Source organism: Bos javanicus, chromosome 20, assembly GCF_032452875.1.
Source record: "Bos javanicus breed banteng chromosome 20, ARS-OSU_banteng_1.0, whole genome shotgun sequence".
NCBI lineage: Eukaryota > Metazoa > Chordata > Mammalia > Artiodactyla > Bovidae > Bos > Bos javanicus.
The window spans coordinates 67,548,787-67,573,116 of record NC_083887.1 but is presented as its reverse complement, the minus strand read 5'-3'; the positions used below and the strand labels follow the sequence as shown (position 1 = coordinate 67,573,116).

The following is a 24,330-nucleotide window of genomic DNA, read 5'->3' as shown; positions in this document are numbered from 1 at the left end:
TTTCCAGGAAACACCCAGGAAAAGAACCAGATCCCTTTGTTAGGTTGCAAAGACTATGAAGGGAATATGCATACAGCAAAAGAATCAAATGTCTATATATTTTTATAGATGTATTTGAGTCTAGTTTAATATTATGATCATCTTCTTATTGACATGACTAATGTTTCAAGAGCTTAAAACAGATTACCTTCTATATGTTGGTTCTGTGCTGTGCTTAGTGGCTCAGTCATGTCCAACTCTATGTGACCCCATCGACTCTAGCCCGCCAGGCTCCTCTGTCTATGGGATTCTCCAGGCAAGAATACTGGAGTGGGTTGCCATGCCCTCCTCCAGGGGATCTTCCTAGCCCAGGGGTCGAACCCAGGTCTCCCACATTGCAGGCAGATTCTTTACCAACTGAGTCACCAGGGAATCCCAAGTTACCTACTGTATGTTCTACTTTAACTCATTTTCTCTTTCCCTTTTTTATTTTGTAGCTTCTGTTTCAGGGAAGGAACCCAGGCATTGCCTGGGAATACTCCATGCCAAGGTTGGAGGTTGAGAAGAAGCTTGGAGCCCAGCCCAGCTACACGTGGGTGACCATCCGCTCCGAGTGCTCCGTCTCCTGTGGAGGAGGTAAGTCTCATCCTACGGTTGACCTGGTGATGGGCACAGAGGTGCCAGGCCTCTTTGGGCCATGGGACGCACTTCCATGGTCTTCAACATCTAGCCCTGGTCCCCATCACGTGCCCTGGTCCCCATCACGTGCCCTGGCCCTCATCACAATATACTGACCCTCATCTTGTCCTGATGAGGACCCCAGGGCTCCTTAACTCTTCCAGAGGCAGTGTCTGAGCAGTGGTCCCGAGTGTCCCTTGAGAACTTGGTCTCCCTTTTCTAATTCAGCTGTGTCCACAAGTGCCCTTAAAGTTTAGTGAATTGGATTCTCCTTTTTGTCTAGTATAAGATTTTTTAAAAGGTAATTTTATTATTTGAGATCATTCATTTTTTTAAATTTTATTTTATTTAACTTTACAATATTGTATTGGTTTTGCCATATATCAAAATGAATCTGCCACAGGTATACATGTGTTCCCCATCCTGAACCCTCCTCCCTCCTCCCTCCCCATACCATCCCTCTGGGTCGTCCCAGTGCACCAGCCCCAAGCATCCAGTATCGTGCATTGAACCTGGACTGGCAACTCGTTTCATATATGATATTATACATATTTCAATGCCATTCTCCCAAATCATCCCACCCTCTCCTTTTCCCACAGAGTCCAAAATACTGTTCTATACATCAGTGTCTCTTCTGCTGTCTCGTATACAGGGTTATTGTTACCATCTTTCTAAATTCCATATATATGCATTAGTATACTGTATTGGTGTTTTTCTTTCTGGCTTACTTCACTCTGTATAATAGGCTCCAGTTTCATCCACCTCATTAGAACTGATTCAAATGTATTCTTTTTAATGGCTGAGTAATACTCCATTGTGTATATGTACCACAGCTTTCTTATCCATTCATCTGCTGATGGACATCCAGGTTGCTTCCATGTCCTGGCTATTATAAACAGTGCTGCAATGAACATTGGGGTACACGTGTCTCTTTCAATTCTGGTTTCCTCAGTGTGTATGCCCAGCAGTGGGATTGCTAGATCATAAGGCAGTTCTATTTCCAGTTTTTTAAGGAATCTCCACACTGTTCTCCATAGTGGCTGTACTAGTCTGCATTCCTACCAACAGTGTAAGAGGGTTCCTTTTTCTCCACACCCTCTCCAGCATTTATTGCTCCTAGACTTTTGGATTGCAGCCATTCTAACTGGCATGAAATGGTACCTCATAGTGGTTTTGATTTGCATTTCTCTGATAATGAGTGATGTTGAGCATCTTTTCATGTGTTTGTTAGCCATCTGTATGTCTTCTTTGGAGAAATGTCTATTTAGTTCTTTGGCCCATTTTTTGATTGGGTCATTTATTTTTCTGGAATTGAGCTGTAGGAGTTGCTTGTATATTTTTGAGATTAGTTGTTTGTCAGTTGCTTCATTTGCTATTATTTTCTCCCATTCTGAAGGCTGTCTTTTCACCTTGCTTATAGTTTCCTTTGTTGTGCAGAAGCTTTTAAGTTTAATTAGGTCCCATTTGTTTATTTTTGCTTTTATTTCCAATATTCTGGGAGGTGGGTCATAGAGGATCCTGCTGTGATATATGTCAGAGAGTGTTTTGCCTATGTTCTCCTCTAGGAGTTTTGTAGTTTCTAGTCTTACGTTTAGATCTTTAATCCATTTTGAGTTTATTTTTGTATATGGTGTTAGAAAGTGCTCTAGTTTCATTATTTTACAAGTGGTTGACCAGTTTTCCCAGCACCACTTGTTAAAGAGATTGTCTTTAATCCATTGTATATTCTTGCCTCCTTTGTCAAAGATAAGGTGTCCATATGTGCGTGGATTTATCTCCGGGCTTTCTATTTTGTTCCATTGATCTATATTTCTGTCTTTGTGCCAGTACCATACTGTCTTGATGACTGTGGCTTTGTAGTAGAGCCTGAAGTCAGGCAGGTTGATTCCTCCAGTTCCAGTCTTCTTTCTCAAGATAGCTTTGGCTATTCGAGGTTTTTTGTATTTCCATACAAATTGTGAAATTATTTGTTCTAGCTCTGTGTAGGATACCATTGGTAGCTTGATAGGGATTGCATTGAATCTATAAATTGCTTTGGGTAGTATACTCATTTTCACTACATTGATTCTTCCAATCCATGAACATGGTATATTTCTCCATCTAATAGTGTCCTCTTTGATTTCTTTCACCAGTGTTTTATAGTTTTCTATATATAGGTCTTTAGTTTCTTTAGGTAGATATATTCCTAAGTATTTTATTCTTTTCATTGCAATGGTAAATGGAATTGTTTCCTTAATTTCTCTTTCTGTTTTCTCATTATTAGTGTATAGGAATGCAAGGGATTTCTGTGTGTTGATTTTATATCCTGCAACTTTACTATATTCATTGATTAGTTCTAGTAATTTTCTGGTGGAGTTTTTAGGGTTTTCTATGTAGAGGATCATGTCATCTGCAAACAGTGAGAGTTTTACTTCTTCTTTTCCAATTTGGATTCCTTTTATTTCTTTTTCTGCTCTGATTGCTGTGGCCAAAACTTCCAAAACTATGTTGAATAGTAATGGTGAAAGTGGGCACCCTTGTCTTGTTCCTGACTTTAGAGGAAATGCTTTCAATTTTTCACCATTGAGGATAATGTTTGCTGTGGGTTTGTCATATATAGCTTTTATTATGTTGAGGTATGTTCCTTCTATTCCTGCTTTCTGGAGAGTTTTTATCATAAATGGATGTTGAATTTTGTCAAAGGCTTTCTCTGCATCTATTGAGATAATCATATGGTTTTTATTTTTCAATTTGTTAATGTGGTGTATTACATTGATTGATTTGCGGATATTGAAGAATCCTTGCTTCCCTGGGATAAAGCCCACTTGGTCATGGTGTATGATCTTTTTAATGTGTTGTTGGATTCTGATTGCTAGAATTTTGTTAAGGATTTTTGCATCTATGTTCATCAGTGATATTGGCCTGTAGTTTTCTTTTTTTGTGGCATCTTTGTCAGGTTTTGGTATTAGGGTGATGGTGCCCTCATAGAATGAGTTTGGAAGTTTACCTTCCTCTGCAATTTTCTGGAAGAGTTTGAGTAGGATAGGTGTTAGCTCTTCTCTAAATTTTTGGTAGAATTCAGCTGTAAGATGTCTGGACCTGGGCTTTTGTTTGCTGGAAGATTTCTGATTACAGTTTCAATTTCCATGCTTGTGATGGGTCTGTTATGATTTTCTATTTCTTCCTGGTCAAGTTTTGGAAAGTTGTACTTTTCTAAGAATTTGTCCATTTCTTCCACGTTGTCCATTTTATTGCCATATAATTGCTGATAGTAGTCTCTTATGATCCTTTGTATTTCTGTGTTGTCTGTTGTGATCTCTCCATTTTCATTTCTAATTTTATTCATTTTATTTTTCTCCCTTTGTTTCTTGATGAGTCTGGCTAATGGTTTGTCAGTTTTATTTATCCTTTCAAAGAATCAGCTTTTGGCTTTGTTGATTTTTGCTATGGTCTCTTTTGTTTCTTTTGCATTTATTTCTACCCTAATTTTTAAGATTTCTTTCCTTCTACTAACCCTGGGGTTCTTCATTTCCTCCTTTTCTAGTTGCTTTAGGTGTAGAGTTAGATTATTTATTTGACTTTTTTCTTGTTTCTTAAGGTATGCCTGTATAGCTATGAACTTTCCCCTTAGGACTGCTTTTACAGTGTCCCACAGGTTTTGGGTTGTTGTGTTTTCATTTTCATTCGTTTCTATGCAAATTTTGATTTCTTCTGTGATTTGTTGGTTATTCAGCAGCGTGTTGTTCAGCCTCCATCATTCAGATGAAAGCCACTCAAATTATTATATATTTCTTGTTGATGATGAGAAATAGAAACCTTTGTGGAAGCGAGTGATACAGAGTGATAATTTTTTATCAAATGGTGGTGATGTCGTCGCTAAGTCATGTCCAACTCTTACAACCCCATGGATGGTAGCCTGTCAGGCTTCCCTGAGCATGGGATTCTCTAGGCAAGAATACTGGAGTGGGTTGCCATTTCCTTCCCCAGGGGATCTTCCCAACCCAGAGATCAAGCTTGGGTCTCCTGCACTGCAGGCAGATTCTTTGCTGACTGAGCTACGAGGGAAGCCCTTTATCAAATGGTCTTGTTCAAACATTTTATTGGAAAGAAATTTGCTATAAAGTCATATACTTAAATTCACTAAGAAATTATAAGAATTTTGTGAAAGAGTCAGTAAAAATGACAAGAAACAACATGTCAAAAAGAAGAATTTCATTTGATAGAAGATGAGTTTGTCATCTTAATACCTTTAGAATTTTCAGCCCATGACTGAGTTGAGGAAGCCAGTTCACTGGAGAGATATTTTTAGCTAGAGCCACTTTGTGCTATCTGGGAAAGGATGGAGAATAAATACTTACAAATTTTAGAGACAAAATATTAAATTCTACCTGATATTGAAAAACAGACACCTTTCCATATGGCCAAAGGGCTTTCAGCTTTGTACATTCCAGGTTTTAATAATTAGGAAATTAGTCTAAACAGTACTCTAAATTTAAGTACATGCTGTGTGCTGTGCTTAGTCACTCAGTCATGTCCAGCCCTTTGCAACCCCGTGGACTGTAGCCCACTAGGTTCCCCTGTTGATGGACTTTTCCAGGCAAGAATATTGGAGTGGGTTGCCATGCCCTCTTCCAGGGAATCTTCCCAACCCAGGGATCAAACCTGAGTCTCCTGCATTGCAGGCGGATTCTTTACTGGCTGAGCCTTCAGGGAAGCCCAAGAATACTGGAATGGGTAGCCTATCCCTTCTCCAGCAGATTTTTCCCACCCAGGAATCAAACCAGAGTCTCCTGCATTGCAGGCAGATTCTTTATCAGCTGAGCTACAAGGGAAGTCCATATGTTTAAGTATAATAGGACACAAATGAACATTTTATAAAGTAAGAATAAAATGAGTTGATAAGGAAAAAACTGAACTCATGTCTTCTTAATAATTGCTTTAAATCAATGAATGGAAGGACACACAGAAAAATTGAACAATTAAAAAATAACAGTCTGAAAAGTTAACACCATGTACTCAATATGTATTTATTCTTCTCATTAAAAATAAAATGTTTAAATCCTATTTAAATTCTGACTTTAGGAGCTTTCTAAGGCAAAATAGAATCCCTTTCTGCAATGCAGACTAGCAACAAATGACCCTAAAGGCAGCTAGAGAAAATGTGGGGTATCTACTCTGGCGAGGGACCCGCATCAGCTATAATTTTACCCCATTTGGGAAATAAAACAGGCCGTACTCGTGGGCATCCTGTGTGTGGTCTGGCTATTACTCTAATCCCATTTATTCTCCTTCCCTTTCTCTTCTGGTCTCACAGCCATCCCCTACGACTCTCTGCTCCGTATTGGCTGCATTTGATTTTATCTGTCCCTATTTAGGATTATCTAACAGTGTTTGATTAAAATAATAAACCACAAAGCCTTCTATTTGTGTAAGGATAATTTTCAGATGCGTCCTTGTAGATTTTCATGTGGCTAAAAGAGTGCAGCGAGTCACATGGCAGCACGTGTAAGGACGGCTGGTCCATGAGTATGTTTCATTAGGGCTTCTCTCCGTGTCCTCCCTGGGAGAGCCAGGCATGCAGAGGACGCTGGGTTTCCTCAGCTCCAACCACGTGGCCGCCTCAGTAGCCTGAAACACTCTAGCAGATGCTGAGCATGCTTGCAAATCACCAAGGTCCACCTAAGGAATAATTCTCACTTTGAGGTTTCTAGAGGAAATCAACCCAAAACCCATCCCCTAGTCATTTGCCTGAAGAATTGTGTTATAGAGTCAGTGAGTGGTTGTTTGTTTTTAACTTCGATGGAAAATTCATGGAAAATCAAGGTTTCTCAGTTCAGCAGCTAGAAGGGGTGTCTAACCCACCCTTTATCATCACCTGTGTAGTAGGTGGCTCTTTTATACAGTCTTCCAGTGGGAATGCCAAGGCTGTGCAGCTGCCAGGACTCAGTGCCTAACCAAGAGCATCTTAAGTTTTTTTTAATTGAAGTATAGCTAATTTACAATTTTGCATTAGTTTCAGGGGTATAGCAAAGTCATTCCGTGATATATATATATATATGGATATGAATAACGTATATACATCTGAATAACACATACGTATATGTATAACTGAATATACTGTGCTATATTGAATATATTTGTTGATTATCTAGCTTATGTGTAGTAGTGTGTCTCTGTTAATCCCAAACTCCTAACTTATCTCTCCTCCCCTTCCCTCTTACATAGCCGTAAGTTTGTTCTCTATGTCTGTGAGTCTCTTTCTGTTTTGTAAATAAGTTCATTTGTAACATTTTTTTTAGATTCCACATGTAACTGATACCACATGATATTGGTCTTTCTCTTTCTGACTTACTAAGTATATCACCTCTAGGTTCGTCCATGTAGCTGCAAATGCCATTATTTCATTCTTTTTTATGGCCGAGTGACATTCCATTGTGTCAAGATTACTGTATCTTCGTCCATTCATCTTAGGTTGCCTCAGTGTCTTGACTGTTGTAAACAGTGCTGCTATGGATGATGGGGTGCGTGTGTCGTCTTGAATCAGTTTTATCTGGATATGCCCAGGAGCGGGATCTGATGTAGCTCTACTTTTAGTTTTTTAAGGAACCTCCATAGTGTTCGCCATAGTAGCTGCACCAATTTATATTCCCACACTCTCTCCACCATTACTTTTTGTAGACTCTTTGATGGCCATTTTGACCAGTGTGAGGTAATACCTCATTGTAGTTTTGATTTGCATTTCTCTCGTAATTAGCCGGAGAAGGCAATGGCAACCCACTCCAGTACTCTTGCCTGGAGGATCCCTGGGACAGGGTAGCCTGGTGGGCTGCCGTCTCTGGGGTCACACAGAGTCAGACACAACTGAAGCGACTTAGCAGCAGCAGCAGCAGTAATCAGCAGTACTGAGCATCTTTTCATGTCCCTTTGCACCATCTGTATATCTTTGGAGAAATGTCTGTTTAGGTCTCCTTCCCACCTTTTTAATGGGTTGTTTGTTTCTTTGACATTAGCTGTTTGTGTATTTTGAAAATTAATCCCTTATTGGTCACTTCTCTTCCAAATATTTTCTCCCATTCTATAGGCTGCCTTTTCATTTTAGTTAGGGTTTCCTTTGCTGTGCAGAAGCTTTTAAGTTTAATTATGTCCAATTTGTTGATTTTTATTTTTATTTGCATTACTCTAGGAGACAGATCCAGAAAATATTGCTGCAGTTTATGTCAATGGCTGTTCTGCCTATGTTTTATTCTAGGAGTTTTATGGTATCTGATCTTCCATTTAGGTCTTTAGTCCATTTTAAGGTTATATTTGTATACATGTTAGAGAATGTTCTAAGTTCATTCTTTTACCTGGGAAGACTGTAGCTGTCCAGTTTTCCCAGAACCACTTATTGAAGAAATCATTTTTTTCCCATGTGTACTCTTGCCTATTTTTTCCTATATTAATAAAGCATAAGTAGGTGGGCTTAAGGAAAGGGCACTGTTTAAATGCTATTGGCTTGAAGTGGACCCTCCTATATTTTCCTAAAAGGGCAAGACCACACCTTCCCTTCTCCCACTCTTTCTCTTGCATCCCCCAGGATTATCCTATTTTCTGTACAAACAAGATAAAAATAAGAAACACAACACTGTGGTTAACTGGGCACCTACCGCGTCCTGTCACTTGCCTGGTCTTGTGGAAACCCTCAGTTCAGTTCAGTGCAGCGCAGTCTCGCAGTCGTGTCCAACTCTTTTCGACCCATGAACTGCACCCCGCCAGGCCTCCCTGTCCATCACCAATGTCCAGAGTTTACTCAAACCTATGTCCATTGAGTCAGTGATGCCATCCAACTGTCTCATCCTCTGTCGTCCCCTTCTCCTCCCACCTTCAATCTTTCCCAGCATCAGAGTCTTTTCCAATGAGTCAGCTCTTCACAGCAGGTGGCCAAAGTATTGGCGCTTCAGCGTCAGCATCAGTCCTTCCAGTGAATATTCAGGACTGATTTCCTTCCTCAACAGGGCTTAAAAACAGAAAGACCCCACCTGAGGCAGCCAGATCAGGTTCAGGTCTGGGTTTTGTTTCATCTGCATCATATTTTACGTTTTGAAGATTTCCACTTGCCTAGGCCTCTTCCTAACCTAGGCTGGAACACTTGAAGCATGCTTTGCTTAGTTTCCTTCTTGTGACTTTAACATCTACAAGCTGGAGAAACAGCTAGGGAATGAGTAAACCAGGAGGAGACCCCTGGGAAACCCCCCAGCCCTGGTTTCATTCTGGAAACATCACCTGGCCTCTGTAAAAAAAAGGACAGTCCCATCCCTTATCTGTTCTAATGGGCCATTTCTCTTTAGACAGCAAGGTTTCCTGACAAGGCAGGCAGTGCCTCTCATCTTTTCTGGCAGCGTCCTCTGCTCATTTTTTTTTTCCTTTCCACTCACTCTTGTGACATAACCATGGGATTTTATTTCAGTAATCCTGCTTAGTGGTGCCTTTGCCGGACTCTCACTGGGGCACTCATGATGGGGTGGTGGAGGAAGGATTCACACAGGGAGATGCTAAGCCAAGAGTATTTGAGGGGAGGATCCAACTTAGCCGATTAAGTGTGACTCTAAGATAGGGACTTTCAGACACGGGAATGGCTTCAGCAGACTCTTGTTTCCAGTGTAAAGGCATCAGCTATTTCTCAAAGTTACTTATGCTGTGCTTTTTAAAAATCAACCTCGGTGACTCCGTTGGCTCAATGTATTTCAAACAGTAATGAATTTCAAACCACTGCTTTACTTTCACATGAAAAGGCTTATTCAGATTTGGCTTATCAGTTCAGCTGCTGAGTTGTGTCCGACTCTTTGCGACCCCATGGACTGCAGCATGGCTTATAGTTATTTAATCTCTCTGATACATATCATGCAGTATCTGGGGATGATCTCTTTTTTCAAATGGGAATAATTCCTCTGATTTACAGTTAGTGTTCCTCAGACAAACCCTAAGACTGACTTGTAAATCAAGCTCTCTTACGCTTTTCCAGCAATGTTCTCATCATCAGCTGCAGATATTTCTAGGGCTTAAACTTTAATTTTAGTGATGAGGTTTAGAAAATAGAATAAAATTACATATTGGAAACCTTGCCTTTGTTTTGTTGATAGGAAACCATTTATTCATTTACTGTCCAGTCAGCAAATGTTTCTGAGTATCAGTCTGAACCTCAGTTCAGCTCAGTCTCTTAGTTGTGTCCAACTCTTCGCGACCCCATGAACTGCAGCACGCCAGGCCTCCCTGTCCATTACCAACTCCCAGAGTCCACCCAAACCCATGTCCATTGTGTCGGTGATGCCATCCAACCATCTCATCCCTCTGTCATCCCCTTCTCCTCCTGCTCTCAATCTTTCCCAGCATCAGGGTCTTTTCAAATGAGTCAGCTCTCCACATCAGGTGGCCAAAGTATTGGAGTTTCAGCTTCAACATCAGTCCCTCCAATGAACACCCAGGACTCTCAAGAGTCTTCTCCAACACCACAGTTCAAAAGTGCTGAACCTCAAACTTTTAAATCAAGTGGGGAAAATGTAGAGACCTTTGCTTAAACCTCTCTGTCTCTGAACTGGATGATGAAACACTAGTGTAATTTTTCTTGTTCAGTTGCTAAATAGTGTCTGACTCTTTTGTGACCCCATGGACTGTATGTAGCCTACTGGGCTCCTTTGTCCATGGGGATTTCCCAGGCAAAAATCCTGGAGTGGGTTGCTATTTCTTTCTCCAGGGGATCTTCCCAGACCAGGGATTGAACTGATGTCTCCTGCATTGGCAGGCAGATTCTTTACATCTGAGTCGCCAGGGAAGCCCCATAATGTAATTGTTACTTTTATTAAAAAGTATTGAGTGACTTACTAGCAATATGGCTGACTGAAACATGGGACCTCTATAAGGTACCTGATGCAAAGAGCTGACTCATTGGAAAAGACCCTGATGCTGGGAAAGATTGAAGGCAGGAAGAGAAGGGGACGACAGAGAATGAAATGCTTGGATGACTCTATGGACATGAGTTTGAGCAAGCTCCAGGAGTTGGTGATGGACAGAGAAGCCTGGCGTGCTGCAAGTCCATGGGGTCACAAAAAGTCGGACACGACTGAGCCACCAAACTGAACTGAACCTCTATGGCATGGGGCATTTTTGTTCTTCCTTAAATGTGTAAGGCACCACGCCGAGTTCTGTCTGTGAAGAGGAATCATGTAGACTGGCCCTGTCCCCAAAAACATGCATACCCACCTATGCAACATGCAAGGCTACATGCTGTCGTGTGCCGGGGTCTGTGAGAGCCCAGAGCCCCAGGAACCCGGCACAGAGAGCGCTGGGGAGCTGCACTTTGAGCATCTGGAGTAGTCACAGGTGGAGACCTGGGACCGCTTTTGAACATCAACTGTTCATAGTCTTCCTCTAGTTGGCTAAAAGTCATATCTTTTTCACAGGAACTACTTCAAATTAGATTTCCCCCATCCATACATTTAGAACATCCTTACATGCTTTGAGTCTTAAAGTAAATGTGCATTTTACTTTTTTAAACTTTAAAGGCTTGAGCTTGTCCTTCTAGGTCCCAGATATCAACTGAAATGATTCTGGCTTTTTCCTCCCTGTGTCGGGTCACCTTTGAGCCAAATTCATGAAACTACTTCTGTGTCTTTATCCAAGACCCTGAGAAGTTGCAAAGCACATCCTCCTTTAGCCCTCTTACCCACCAGAAAAGCAGAGAAGAGGAATACAAAGTTCATCCCTAGACAGGGGCCACTGTCCTCAGGGGCCATGTGTGATGTCCACCCCATCCCTCTCCTGGAGCACCCTCAAAGGTGCAGGGTAAGTTGCAGAAGCCCAGCTCATCCCAAGGAGTAGGAATTCTTCCCTTTCTCAGAGTCTCCCAGTCCTGCAAAGTCCCCCTCCTCTGGGGCACTGGGACCTGCCCAAGGTCTAGTCCCTCACACAGGCCCATGGTGGTCATGTGGTCATGACTGGTTCCTTCCCCCCTCTTGCCATGGGTGTGTGTGTGTGTGTGTCTGTGTGTGTGCCTGTGTGGGTTTCAAGTCCTGCTGCCCACATCTCAGTTAACCAAACTTGGGACCTTAAAGACGGGGAATGCCCACCTAAAACAAGACGAGCGGCATGTCCTGCTGTCACCTTGGACCAGCCCATGCTGTCGGGGAACTCAGATATCGGGCCAGTTTCTCATCAATCAGAACTGACACAGGATGCCACGGGCCATCCATAAATGGTAGTCATCGCCACCCTCCAAGCTCAGGTGCCCATTCAGGTTCCGTAAGCCTGGCGTGATCATGCCAGCAAAGCTGCCACTCAGGCACACATGGGAACAGCTTAGACTCTGAGCATCAGCTGCCAGGAGTTCCCCCACCCTGCTTTCCTGGAGCTACCAACCCTCTCCACCTTCAAGGCCCTTCAGCATACAGACACCACGTGTCCGCATGGCGCACACTTCTTGTGAAAGCACGTGCTTTGTTTGTGGAATATCTTCCGGTTTCCTGGGCAGTTTTGCTTACAGGATTGGCTTCCTTGCCTTAATAAAAGAAGGCTAAGGCTTTTGGCAACAGCTGGAAATCATTCTGCCATTAGAATGACTGAAAACGTAGAGATTCTTTGATATAATCACCGTCTTTAAGACTGAATACTCTTCTTCCAGATACTTTGGCAAAGTATGAAGATTCTAAAATGATTTCCAAAGAGCTGGCCAGAGCTGGTTTCTGTAAAAAGATTAAGATAGAGCTTCATCGCTTTGCTCATTAAACTCACCACCTTCCATGGCCAGGGTTCAGCTTTGGGTTTTTCCCATTTAAAGGATTATTCTGTCTTTTTTTATTTATTCTTTGAATTTTAACTCTGCTTCTCTCTTATCTATTAATATGGATCATTTTAGAAGGTTGGCCAGCTTGATTCTAACATTCCTGTGGACTCACAGATTTTTCTTTCTGACAAATAGTTGAGAGATTGTAAGTACAGTTGAGAAATTGCTTTACAGCTGTGCCCTTGGTCAGAAAAATGATACCTGAGTCTCTGCAAACATTCAGCCAGGTGGCTGACGAGACCTCATCCCACATGAAACTCATCTGAAAACGTAATTATCTAAAATCTAGTGTAGAAATAGAACCCAGAAACCCTAAATACCATTGGCCATATGGCTGTCTATATTTTCCCAGGATATTTAGCTATTTGAAAACAAGAGAAACATTTAAATTCACCTTTACATCTATTTTGTTTATATGGAAAATTAATTTTACATTAAAACCTCGAGCATCCCTACCACACACAAGCAGATTTGACCTCCAGAATTCATCATCCCTTGGCGCGTTGCTGGACTTTTAGATTCCTGAGCATTTCCATGTGGAATAAAGCAGAGCGTTCCCAGGCTGAATCCCTATGAAAATCTCAGATCAACTCAAATGCTCTGACTTGATCAGAGATCCCGAGTCAGGAGTGTTTTCCTATCCTCATATCCAGGGCTTCCCAGGTGGCTCAGTGGTAAAGAATCTGCCTGGCAGTGCAGGAGACACAGGAGATGAGGGTTTGATCCCTGGATCGGGAAGATCCCCTGGAGGAGGAAATGGCAATCCACTCCAGGATTCTTGCTGGAGAAATCCCATGGGCAGAGGAGCCTGGTGGGCTATGCTCCATGGGGCCATAGAGAGATGGACACAACTGAAGCGACTGAGCATGCATATCCGTAGGCAACTACCTCCCGTCTGGCAGGACCTGCGGTGATGCTCTTCACCCTGGGATGTGGGCGCTGACACCTGAGTGTCCCTAAGGACATGAGTTCAATGAAGAGAATGTTGAAGGTAGCTGAGCCTTGCCGTTTCCATTTTAATAGTCTAGGATTGGGGCATCACTGGGCCATCCCATAGGCACCTGGCAGGTAATGTTTCATCCGTTCACCAGTGTCTGTCCACATGAAGCAGGAGTGCCTGCAGCCTGAGAAGCCTGGTGTGCAGGCACCCAGCCCATGGGTGGTAAGACTGCTGACCGACAGTCTGCCTGAGTTTCCCCATCTGAGAGCTGACCAATAGCCTGTCTTATTCTCCACCTGACTTAATCTTGGTGAAAATGCACAGAGACATTGGGTGTGGTTCCCTTGAAAATGCAGGAATGGAGGGGATGACTGTAGTGGGATTGAAAGGATATTTTTTTCTGTAGGCTCCCAGGCCAGCCTCTGCCTGGACGTGGAAAGTGTCTTGCCGAGGGAAGGCTTCATATGATGCGTCCTCACATCTCATCATTCCAGTGCACTCTTGTGTTGACTGATGACAGGACGTTTTCTTCCTTTCTTTGGTTTTGATTTCTTCTGTTGCACTGGTTTCAATTTTGTAAGCTTTCTTGATGCTTTGAACGTCCCTTGGGTTTGAGGAAGGGCTTTTGTAGCTTCTCTGCACCTCTGGTGGGCTTTGCTCTGCTCACCAGTGATCAGCTCTAGGAGGCACTCGGGCAGCAGGCCACGGTCCCTGCCACCCCAAGGCGGTGCCTCCCGCAGCTTCCACGCCCAGGCGCTTGTCTCACGGCTCGATTACACCTGACGTGTGCACTTGTCGCTTCTTTGTCTCTGTGGTTGAGATTCACTGACGGTGATGGAGCAGTCTGGGGTGGTGGTCTGTTGGTGATGTTTCCTGTGTATTATCAGCTGCTGTGTGCACAGAGTCCACACAGCCTAGGCACCAGGCATTGCTTTGTTGAAGGATGAATGCAAGACCTCGACCACTTATAAACACACGAGGGCACAGATGGAAATGATGACACAGGGTCAGCCGGCCGCCTCCCCTCCACGGCGGCGTCCCCAGGGCCTCCTTATGCTTCTCATCCACCTGCTGCTGTGTGTGAAAAAAGGGAGCGTGCCTGAAAGTGGATGGCTTAGAATTCACATTTCATTACTTCCAGCCTTAAACTCCACTCCCAGTGAAACAGAGTGTAAGAAATTGCCCTCCAGTGTGTGATGGGTTCTGAAGTAGAAAATGTTATGAATCTCCTTCCTTCTCAAGCAAAAATCAAACAAGAGGTTACAATTGCCACACGTGCCCATCACATTGGATAGAAGGACCAGGCCAGCCAGTGACCCATCACACCGAGGCTGGAAGGTTGCAGCGGGGGGTTTGGCCAGACTGCCAGAGATTGAGTCCTGGCCCTTTAAAACACGTGACCTTGTGAGCTCCTTAAGCCTTTTACACACTAGTGAGCCCATCTGTAAAGTAGAATAATCATGTAATCAACCGTATAGGGTTCCTTTAAGGATTACAGGAGAGAAAAACCTGTAAAGCTCTCACACTCCGTCTAGCCAAGTAAATGTCAGCTTCTATTCTCTTCCGTTAGTGTTATAGCTTTGCTTAAGAAATCGCACTGTTTGGGTTACTAAACCCTTAAAGCCAAAGGAAATTCCACAATGACACTAGTCACGTGGCCCCAGGCAAGGGTGATGAACGCATTCCTCCCTGTTTTGAACTGTGTTGCCATCTTCTGCACACTCGTGTGGGCAGGCATGTGCAGGACACACACACTTGGAGAGGTGCCCGCAGTGTGTCTCTGTGCGTAGAGGGTGTGTAGGCTGGTAGCCACCACGGCGAGTGGACAAAGTGTGGCCTGGCCCTTTTCCTGCCTGGAAGGGGCAGTGGCCTGGGGGCAGGACTTGGGGGCCGCTCAGGCTGATTCCCCAGCCTCCTGGGTGGAGTGTGCCTTTCCCTGGCAGGCTCCGCTCACTACGTGGACTCAGCCCTGGCACATGGTGTGATAAGGCAGCACGTGGTGTGATAAGGCAGCACGTGGTCCTGTTCACACTGACGGTCCTGAGCTTGCAGAGCACGTGGCCCCATGCTGAGTGCTCCAGTTATTCCCCTGGTCCTGAAACCTGTCCTGTGGGGCTCCTGCTTTCCCTTTCTCTACCCAGGCTTAGCATCTGACCCAACAGTTTGCAGCCTGCAGCCTGCCCCGCTGCTTGCCTGACTTCAGGTCCAGGTAAACGCTCAACCCAACAACCCGAGTGTTTAGACTACGTGCACACTGTGATCAAAAAGCTTGGACCAAGGGCCCGAGAAAAACCCTTGGGAAAAAAGGTCTAGGTGCTGCACACGAACATGCGGGCCATCTCTTTCACTTAATATTCAGCTCACTGTTTTTCCTTCAGGCGAGGTTACTGGATGGTTGAAATACAGCAGGCATTTGAGAGAGAATTCATTCGGAGTGAACCAGTAACAGAGAAGTGGTCTGACAGGAACAACACAGAAATTAAGGGGCAAAATCAGAAATATGAAAAAAGAAACGCAGATATTCTTGGCCAGGCCTGCAGACTCAGATTTTCAGGTTCTCAAACGAAGCACAGACTTTCTGATCTCATGGGGTTTTTGGCAGCCCTGGATTAACTGTGAAAAATGGCTTATCAAACCTTAACCCAAAGCCGTTTTTAAGCAGCCTGGCCGTGTGACCCCTGGGATGCTCCCTAAGGGTTCAGGTGTCAGCTGTGAGTGTCAGGGCACAGTCAGAGCCTGCCTTCCACTCCACATTCTGCTGAGGAGGGACTCTGAACAGGCCCAGAACCCTGTCTGCTTCTTCAGTGCCTGTGTAGGGGTGTGCTTTAGGGACCCTGACAAGCCTTCTAGTTCGATTTTCTGTGTCAGTGAACAGTTACCAGGTGGATCAAAAGAGAAACCCGACTGTCAGCTGCCCTCGCTTCCCCCTCCCTGGTGCATCTCTTGGACTTCCAAAACTGAGTCTCCTGGGGGTTAAAGAGCAGGAAGGAGGAGGAGAGGCCAGAGCAGGTGGGTGGGCAGACGGGCTGCAGGCTCGTAGGCAGCCAGGTGAGCATCACCCGGGAGGCCCAGCACCCCTCCATCCGGCCATCCCTCCCTGCCCGATGCTCCTGAGAAAAGACTGCCCAGGATGTCAGCAGGAGAGGAGGCGCACTTTCATGGAGGCTCCAATCTGTGGATGTCGGAATTATTTTTTAACCGCAAGTGTCCTAACCATAGAAAATGCAGAAGACAAACCTCCCCCTGACCCAAGGTCATTGCAGACACTTCAGTAAACCCTGTCCCATCTCATCCCTTCCTCCCACATTCAGGTTTCCATGTGTGCGCCCTCTTTTAGAAGATCCTGACTGATAAGTGTTCCCTGTTATCACCTCATCTATATCCTTCATTTGCAAAGAGTTCCTCTTTATGTATTAAGCCAGTGGCTCCTTTTTAACAGGGGAGTTCACATTCTTGAGCAAATATGTTGAAGCATTATTGATACTTTCGTTGACCTAAAACAATAAAACAGCTAGTCATTTTACCAGCAAAATGGATTTATCAGGGAGCAACAAAGAACTGTAATTCTAGACACAATTGCAGACAAGCCCCATGAACAAAGAAAGGTCTTTTATAGAAGAGAAGGGGGAGTTGATAGCGGCTGTTATTAAAAATCATAACAATACATCCATTGGAGGAAACTGGGAGTTTGAAATATACTGATTTTTTCATTGGCTGAGTTGTGAGGTTTCTTATTGGCTGGGCTGTTGCTAGGCAAAGAGAGATTCTTCCTCCTGCTGGTAGTAAAGTAATCACCTTCCTATTGGACACACCGCAAGGTACTGTTCTTGTTGGCAATGCAGTTGACATCCAGTGCTGGGGCCCTTCTGGCCTCCTGAGTCCTTTAATTTTATTTTTGGATATAAGAGACCTGAATGACTCTTATTTCTTTGGACATAAACAGCATTATTCCTATGTAAATTTTTTTAAATGGGCTCTGTGTGCAGTTCTATACTAGTTTTAAGTAAGATGTCAGCATTGAAACTCTTTTGGTAGCCAGTAGTTTATGTTGACTAATTCAACCAGTGTGTATTGCTATTCTTCACTTTGTGCGTCAAGTACTTTTAAGTGTTGAAGTGCTCACAATAAAGATTCATGAATTTCACATTATGTCCTTTAAAACCTTAGTATTATCAGAATATTTAGTCATATTTTCATATTAATTTTTTTTGAAGAATATAGATTAATTTTTGAAAGTAAGCGTATTTGCACATAAAGAACTGAAAAGTTGTCAGCACCAAAATCAACTCCATTTTAAATGAGGCTTCTGTTTATGAATTTTCACACTTAAAATGAACTGTAAATAGTGAATCCTTCCAAAGCCCCAAAAATTGCTCCAGAAATGATACATTTTGGCTCCACTTTTAGGGAGAGTATTTGAAAGTTGTGCTTGTTGCTTAGTCGCTTCAGTTGTGTCTGACTCTTTGCCACCCCATGGACGGTAGCCCACCAGTCTCCTCTGTCCATGAAATTCTCCAGGCAAGAATACTGGAGTGAGTTTCCATTTCCTCCTCCAAGGATCTTCCCAACCCAGAGACCAGACTCAGTTCTTTTACGTCTCCTGCACTGGCAGGCAGGTTCTTTACGGGGAACTGGTGACTCAGTTCCCCAGTGACTCAGACAGTAAGGAAGCTGTCTGCAATGTGAAAAACGCAGTTTTGAACCCTGGATCAGGAAGATCTCTTGGAGAAAGGAATGGCAACTCACTCCAGTATTCTTGCCTAGAGAATCCCATGGACAGAGGAGCCTGGTGGGCCCCAGTCCATGGGGTCACAAACAGTCAGACATGACTGCACAACTTACACACACAATCGGAAGGGTTTACTCCTAGAAGACTAAGATGGCTTCTCTTGGGATGACCTTGCCTCATATGTGTGGACACCCGCATGCAGATTTGTTCACTTGTGGATGCAGAGTTTGAATGGTAGCATGGGATCTGACATAAAAAAAATTATAGAAGATTCTGATTTCGCATTCACAAAACTAGGGTGCCTCCAAGTTTAAGGTCACTTTCTACAGAATCATATGCAAAAGTCACTGAGCTGCTGTGGAAATTGTAGGCCCCAGGCCAGCATCATTAGCATCACTTGAGAATCTGTTAGAAATGCAAACTGCTGGGCCCACCCAGGACCTGCTGAGTCAGAAGTCCTAGCAATAAGGATGGGCCAGCAGACTGCACTATACTAAGAGCTCCTGGTGATGAAGCACATTGAGAACCCCTGGTTCAGGGAGTCACTTTCAATTGTGCTTCTGCCGAGAGGACTTTTCTACTGTAGGCGGAACCCACTGGCTAGGGCTTCTCCCCTGCTCAGTGCCCCAGCAGCCCTCGGAGGCATCTGTGGAGTCCCTGGCATTCAGGAATACCAAGGGATGACCACTTCTCCAAGAGGAACTGGCTCTAAAAGAAGAGCAACAACTTCACTGAACCCTACAGTTAATTTTTAAATGTCAGTCAGAAGATTTCCCACCAGGGACTGTGATGGTCAAAGGTCCATGCTTTAATGCTCCTTGAGAGGTGAGTTAAGACAGGTTTAGTGGGATGAAAAAGCTGACTTGAAGCTCAACATTCCAAAAACTAAGATCATGGCATCTGGTCCCATCACTTCCTGGGAAATAGAGGGAGAAAAAATGGAAGCAGTGACAGATTTTATTGTCTTGGGCTCCAAAATCACTGAGGACTGTGACCGCAGCCACAAAATTAAAAGATGCTTGTTCTTTGGAAGGAAAGCTATGACAAACTACACAGTGTATTAAAAAACAAAACCATCACTTTGCCAACCAAGGTCGGTCTAGTCAAAGCTATGGTTTATCCAGTAGTCACGTATGGATGTGAGACTTGGACCATAAAGAAGGCTAAGTGCCAAAGAATTAATGCTTTTGAATTGTAGTGCTGGAGAAGACTCTTGAGAGTCCTTTGGACAGCAAGGAAATCAAATCAGTCAATCCTAAAGGAAATAAACCCTGAATATTTATTGGAAGGACTGATGATGAAGCTGAAACTCCAACACTTTGGCCACCTGATGGAAGAGCCGATTCATTGGAAAAGACCCTGATGCTGGGAAAGATGGAAGGGAAAAGGAGAAGGGGACAACAGAAGATGAACAGTTAGATAGCATCACTGACTCAAGGGACAATAATTTGAGCAAACTCTGGGAGAAGTGGAGGACAGAAGAGCCTGGCATGCTGCAGTCCATGGGGTTGCAAAGAGTCAGACGCGACTTAGCGACTGAACAACAACAATAACAACAGTGGATGGGTGGGAGAACTGAAGACAAGAAATTTCCTGGAACACACCCAGGAAGCGAGTCCAGGGACCATTAGCAGCCCCCTCTCCATATGCTTTTAATCATGGTAATTTTGTAAGAGGAGGGAAGCAGTGCCTGCTAACAGACCTCAAGCTCTACTGAGCCTTATAGATTATAGATTAAAGGTAGCACTTGAACTGCCCTAGTAGATTGGAAGCCAGACCCGTTGTGGAGTCCTGCTGTAATAGGTTCCATATGTCTCTACACAAGCTTGCTTCTGCACATACATGTGGGCGATTTCCATCCCCCGTGTGGGGAGGGTTAAGCCCAGTGTAAACGTCAGCTGGTTCCCACCAACCACAGCAGAATTTTCTGCGACTCATTCCTTCTGCATCTTCTGCCCCAGGGAGATGTTCCCCCTTCCCCAACCTCAATACTCCGCTTTCACCCGTGACCTTATCACACAAAGTTCTCACCACCAAAACACAACCTTCCTCCCTTTCAAGTCACTCTTCCCTGCCCCACCGTCTTCCCCCTCTCAGATTTCCTCAGCCTTCCCATCAGTCTCCCATTCTTTCCTTTTTCTCTCTCTTGCCTTAAGAATAACCTCCACTTCCTGCCCCACTGCCAACCAGGAGCCCCTACTGGTCATCCTTACAGCTTCTTGGTTTCATATCTGAGACGCTTCTAGCAGTGACCACCATCCTGTGATGACATCAGAAGCCCTTCTTCAGCCCCCTCCTGCTGGCCTCCCCGAAGCCCTTAGCACCATTGACCTGATTCCTTCCAGCTTTCTCTGCTCTTGATTTCCAACATCCATCTTGCCCATTTGCCTCCTTCCTTTATCAGCACGGTCTTGTCACTGGTCCTGTCCCTTAACTTCCTTACTGCAGGTGCACCACAAGCCCAGCACCTGTGTCTCCATCTCCTCCCCCAGGGGGCTGGTTTGCCCTTGATTCCCCATCATCACTTACGTATGAGGGTCTTTTGATACAAATCTCTGTGCTCTTCGGCCTCACACTGGTGATACCGGCTCTCACATCAGAGCAACTTCTTACTGTCTCAGCGACAGGCATTGTTTTCTCTTTGCTTCTGAGCTCAGTCTGTGTCCACGCTTTGTCTTTTCTCTGTACCCAAGAGTCTGCTCTTTCTCCCCCTCCTCCAACATCTTTACACCTACTCCTCCTTGAGTTTTCTAGATATATAGTGATACCACCTGAAGTTTCTCCCCACTACAATGTTCATAACCCTTATTTTATCTTATCTAATTGTGTGAGCCAGTATCTCCTTATGGTCTTAACTGAAATGATGATATGATCAATGATAATGATCAAAGTCGTTCAGTTGTGTCCGACTCTTTGTGACCCCATGGACTATACAGTCCATGGGATTCTCCAGGCCAGAATGCTGGAGTGGGTAGCCTTTCCCTTCTCCAGGGGATCTTCCCTGGAGATCCAACCCAGGTTTTCTGCATGATGATATATGTTTTTCTTATTCCTAACCTTAATGGTCCTAACCTATAGTCTGGACTTCCCTGGTGGCTCAGACAGTAAAGTGCCTGCCTACAAAACAGGAGACCTGGGTTCAACCCCTGGGTTGGGAAGATCTCCTGGAGAAGGAAATGGCAAGCCACTCCAGTATTCTTGCCTGGAAAATCCTATGGATGGAGGGGCCTGGTAGGCTACCGTCCATGGGGTTAGAAAGAGTCGGACACGACTGAGCGACTTCACTTCACTTCTCTTCAACCTTAATGGGACTGTTTATAGTGTTTACCATAATGCTGGTTTCTAGGTTTAAATAAACGTGTAAATACCTACATCTGTCTATGTAGATACATAGGTATATATATGCACACATGTATACTCATGCAAATATACAGATATATTGATTAAGTATTCATCAGTTGTCAATTTTGTAAACATTTTTGTCAAAATTGAGGCAGAATTTATCGCATGCTGAAATGTATTACATTTGTGAAGAACTTTATGTTTACTCTTTAATCCATTAAAATGGTGAAATATATTAGCCAATTTTCCTGCTGCTGCTGCTGCTTCAGTCGTGTCCGACTCTGGGTGGCCCCGTAGACGGCAGCCCACCAGGCTCCCCCGTCCCTGGGATTCTCCAGGCAAGAACACTGGAGTGGGTTGCCATTTCCTTCTCCAATACATGAAAGTGAAAAGTGAAAGTAAAGTCACTCAGTCGTGTCCGACTCTTAGCGACCCCATGGACTGCAGCCTACCAGGCTCTTCCATCCATGGGATTTTCCAGGCAAGAGTACTGGAGTGGGGTGCCATTGCCTTCTCCGAGCCAATTTTCCTAACACTAAACTATTAGGAATGATTTTCCTAACACTAAATCATTCTTATATTCCTACTGAGAATTATTATCTGATGTCTTTTTTCCCCCAAGGTACTATTAGATTCTGTCCTGTTTTATTTTGTATTTTTTCCATTAGTATTTCTAAGGGTTGTTGTTGTTCAGGTGCTAAATCATGTCTGAATCTTTGCAACCCCATGGACAGCAGCATGCTAGGCTCCTCTCTGTCTTCAGTGATCTCCCAGAGTTTTCTCAAATTCATGTCCATTGTGTCGATGATGCCATCTAACCATTTCATCCTCTGCCACCCTATTCTCCTCCTGCCCTCAGTGTTTCCCAGAATCAGGGTCTTTTCCAATGAGTTGGCTCTTCGAATCACGTGGCCAAAGTACTAGAGCTTCAGCTTCAGCATTAGTCCTTCCGATGAATATCCAAGAGTTGATTTCCTTTAGGATTGACTGGTTTGATGTCCTTGCTGTCCAAAGGACTCTCAAGAGTCAACTCCAGCATCACAATTTGAAAGCATCAATTCTTCAGTGCTCAGCCTTCTTTTATGGTCCAACTTTCACATCTGTACATGACTGCTGGAAAAACCATAATTTGACTATATAGACCTTTATCAGCAAAAGGATATCTTTGGTTTTTAATATACTGTTAAGGTTTGTCATAGCTTTACTTCCAAGGAACAAGCATCTTTTAGTTTCATGGCTGCAGTGATTTTGGAACCCAAGAAAATAAAATCTGTTACTGCTTACACTTTTTCTCCTTCTATTTGCCATGAAGTGATGAGACTGGATGCTGTGATCTTAGGTTTTTGAATGTTGAGTTTTAAGCCAGCTTTTTCACTCTCCTCTTTCACACATCAAGAGGCTCTTTAGTTCCTCTTCACTTTCTGCCATTAGAGTGGTATCACTTTCTGCCGTTAGAGTGGTATCACCTGCATATCTTAAGTTGATATTTTTCCCAGCAATCTTGATTCCAGCTTGTGATTCATCCAGCCCTGCATTTAGCATAATTGTACTCTGCTATAAGTTAAATGAACAGGGTGAAAATGTATCGAGTTATTAATATAATTTTCCTTTGCATCCTAAAATATACGAAATTTTTTAAATGTTGGAAATCTTTCCTATTTTGTCTGCTCTGTAATGATTTAAACAGCACTAGAGAAAGTGATGGCACCCCACTCCAGTAATCTTGCCTGGAAAATCCCATGGACGCAGGAGCCTGGAAGGCTGCAGTCCACTGGGGTCGTGAACAGTTGGACATGACTGAGCGACTTCACTTTCACTTTTCACTTTCATGCATTGGAGAAGGAAATGGCAACCCACTCCAGTGTTCTTGCCTGGAGAATCCCAGGGATGGAGGAGCCTAGTGGGCTGCCGTCTCAGGGGTCACACAGAGTTGGACACAACTGAAGCGACGCAGCAGCAGCAGCAGCAGCAGCAGCATCTACTACTGGAGAAGGCAATGGCAACCCCACTCCAGTATTCTTGCCTGGAAACTCACATGGATGGAGGAGCCTGGTAGGCTGAAGTCCATGAGGTCACGAAGAATCAGAAATGACTAAGCGACTTTACTTTCACTTTTCACTTTCATGCATTGGAAATGGCAACCCACTCAGCGTTCTTGCCTGGAGAATCCCTGGAACAGAGGACCCTGCCGTCTGTGAGGTTGTGCAGAGTTGGACACTACTGAAGTGGCTTAGTAGCAGCAGTAGCATCTACTACATTTGGTAGAATTTCTCTGAAGCACTTGAATCTGATACCTTTTCAGGCATTAGATCTTTGATTTTTTTTTTTTATAATATGTATGGTAGTTAGACTAATTAGATTATTTATCTCTTTTGAGAGTAGTCTTACTAATTAAAACCATTTTTTTCCTTTAGGATTTTAAATAATATTTTAATATATTTGAACAAAGTACTCTGATTAAAACATTTTTGTTTCTTCTTGTTGCTCAGTCACTCAGTTGTGTCCAACTCTTTGTAACCCCATGGATTTAGCACACCAGGCTTCCTTGTCCTTCACTATCTCCCAGAGCTTGCTCAAACTCATGTCCATTGAGTCAATGATGCTATCCAACCATCTCATCCTCTGTCACCCCCTTCTTCTCCTACCCTCGATCTTTCCCAGCATCAGGGTCTTTTCCAGTTGTTTATTCTACTTGTGGCTATTTCCTTACTCTGATTTCTTGTTTTGTATATTTGTGCTTATTGTTTGTTTTTTCATTAAGTTAGTATGTCAGTGACAGTTGAGCCAGGAAAACAGAATCCATCCTAGGTATCCTAGGAAGGTATTTACTATAAAGCGTCGTATGTTTACAAAATAGTTGGAAAAGTT

At 43.7% G+C, this 24,330-nt stretch overlaps 1 protein-coding gene across 1 annotated transcript in view; it reads left to right on the top strand.

Annotated features, from left to right (window-relative positions):
- ADAMTS16 (ADAM metallopeptidase with thrombospondin type 1 motif 16) overlaps positions 1-24,330 on the top strand; it is a 194,087-nt gene that overhangs the window by 116,695 nt on the left and 53,062 nt on the right. Inside the window, exon 16 of the mRNA XM_061393157.1 lies at positions 477-615. Coding sequence (XP_061249141.1) covers positions 477-615 — 139 coding nt within the window. The remainder of the gene's footprint in view (positions 1-476; positions 616-24,330) is intronic.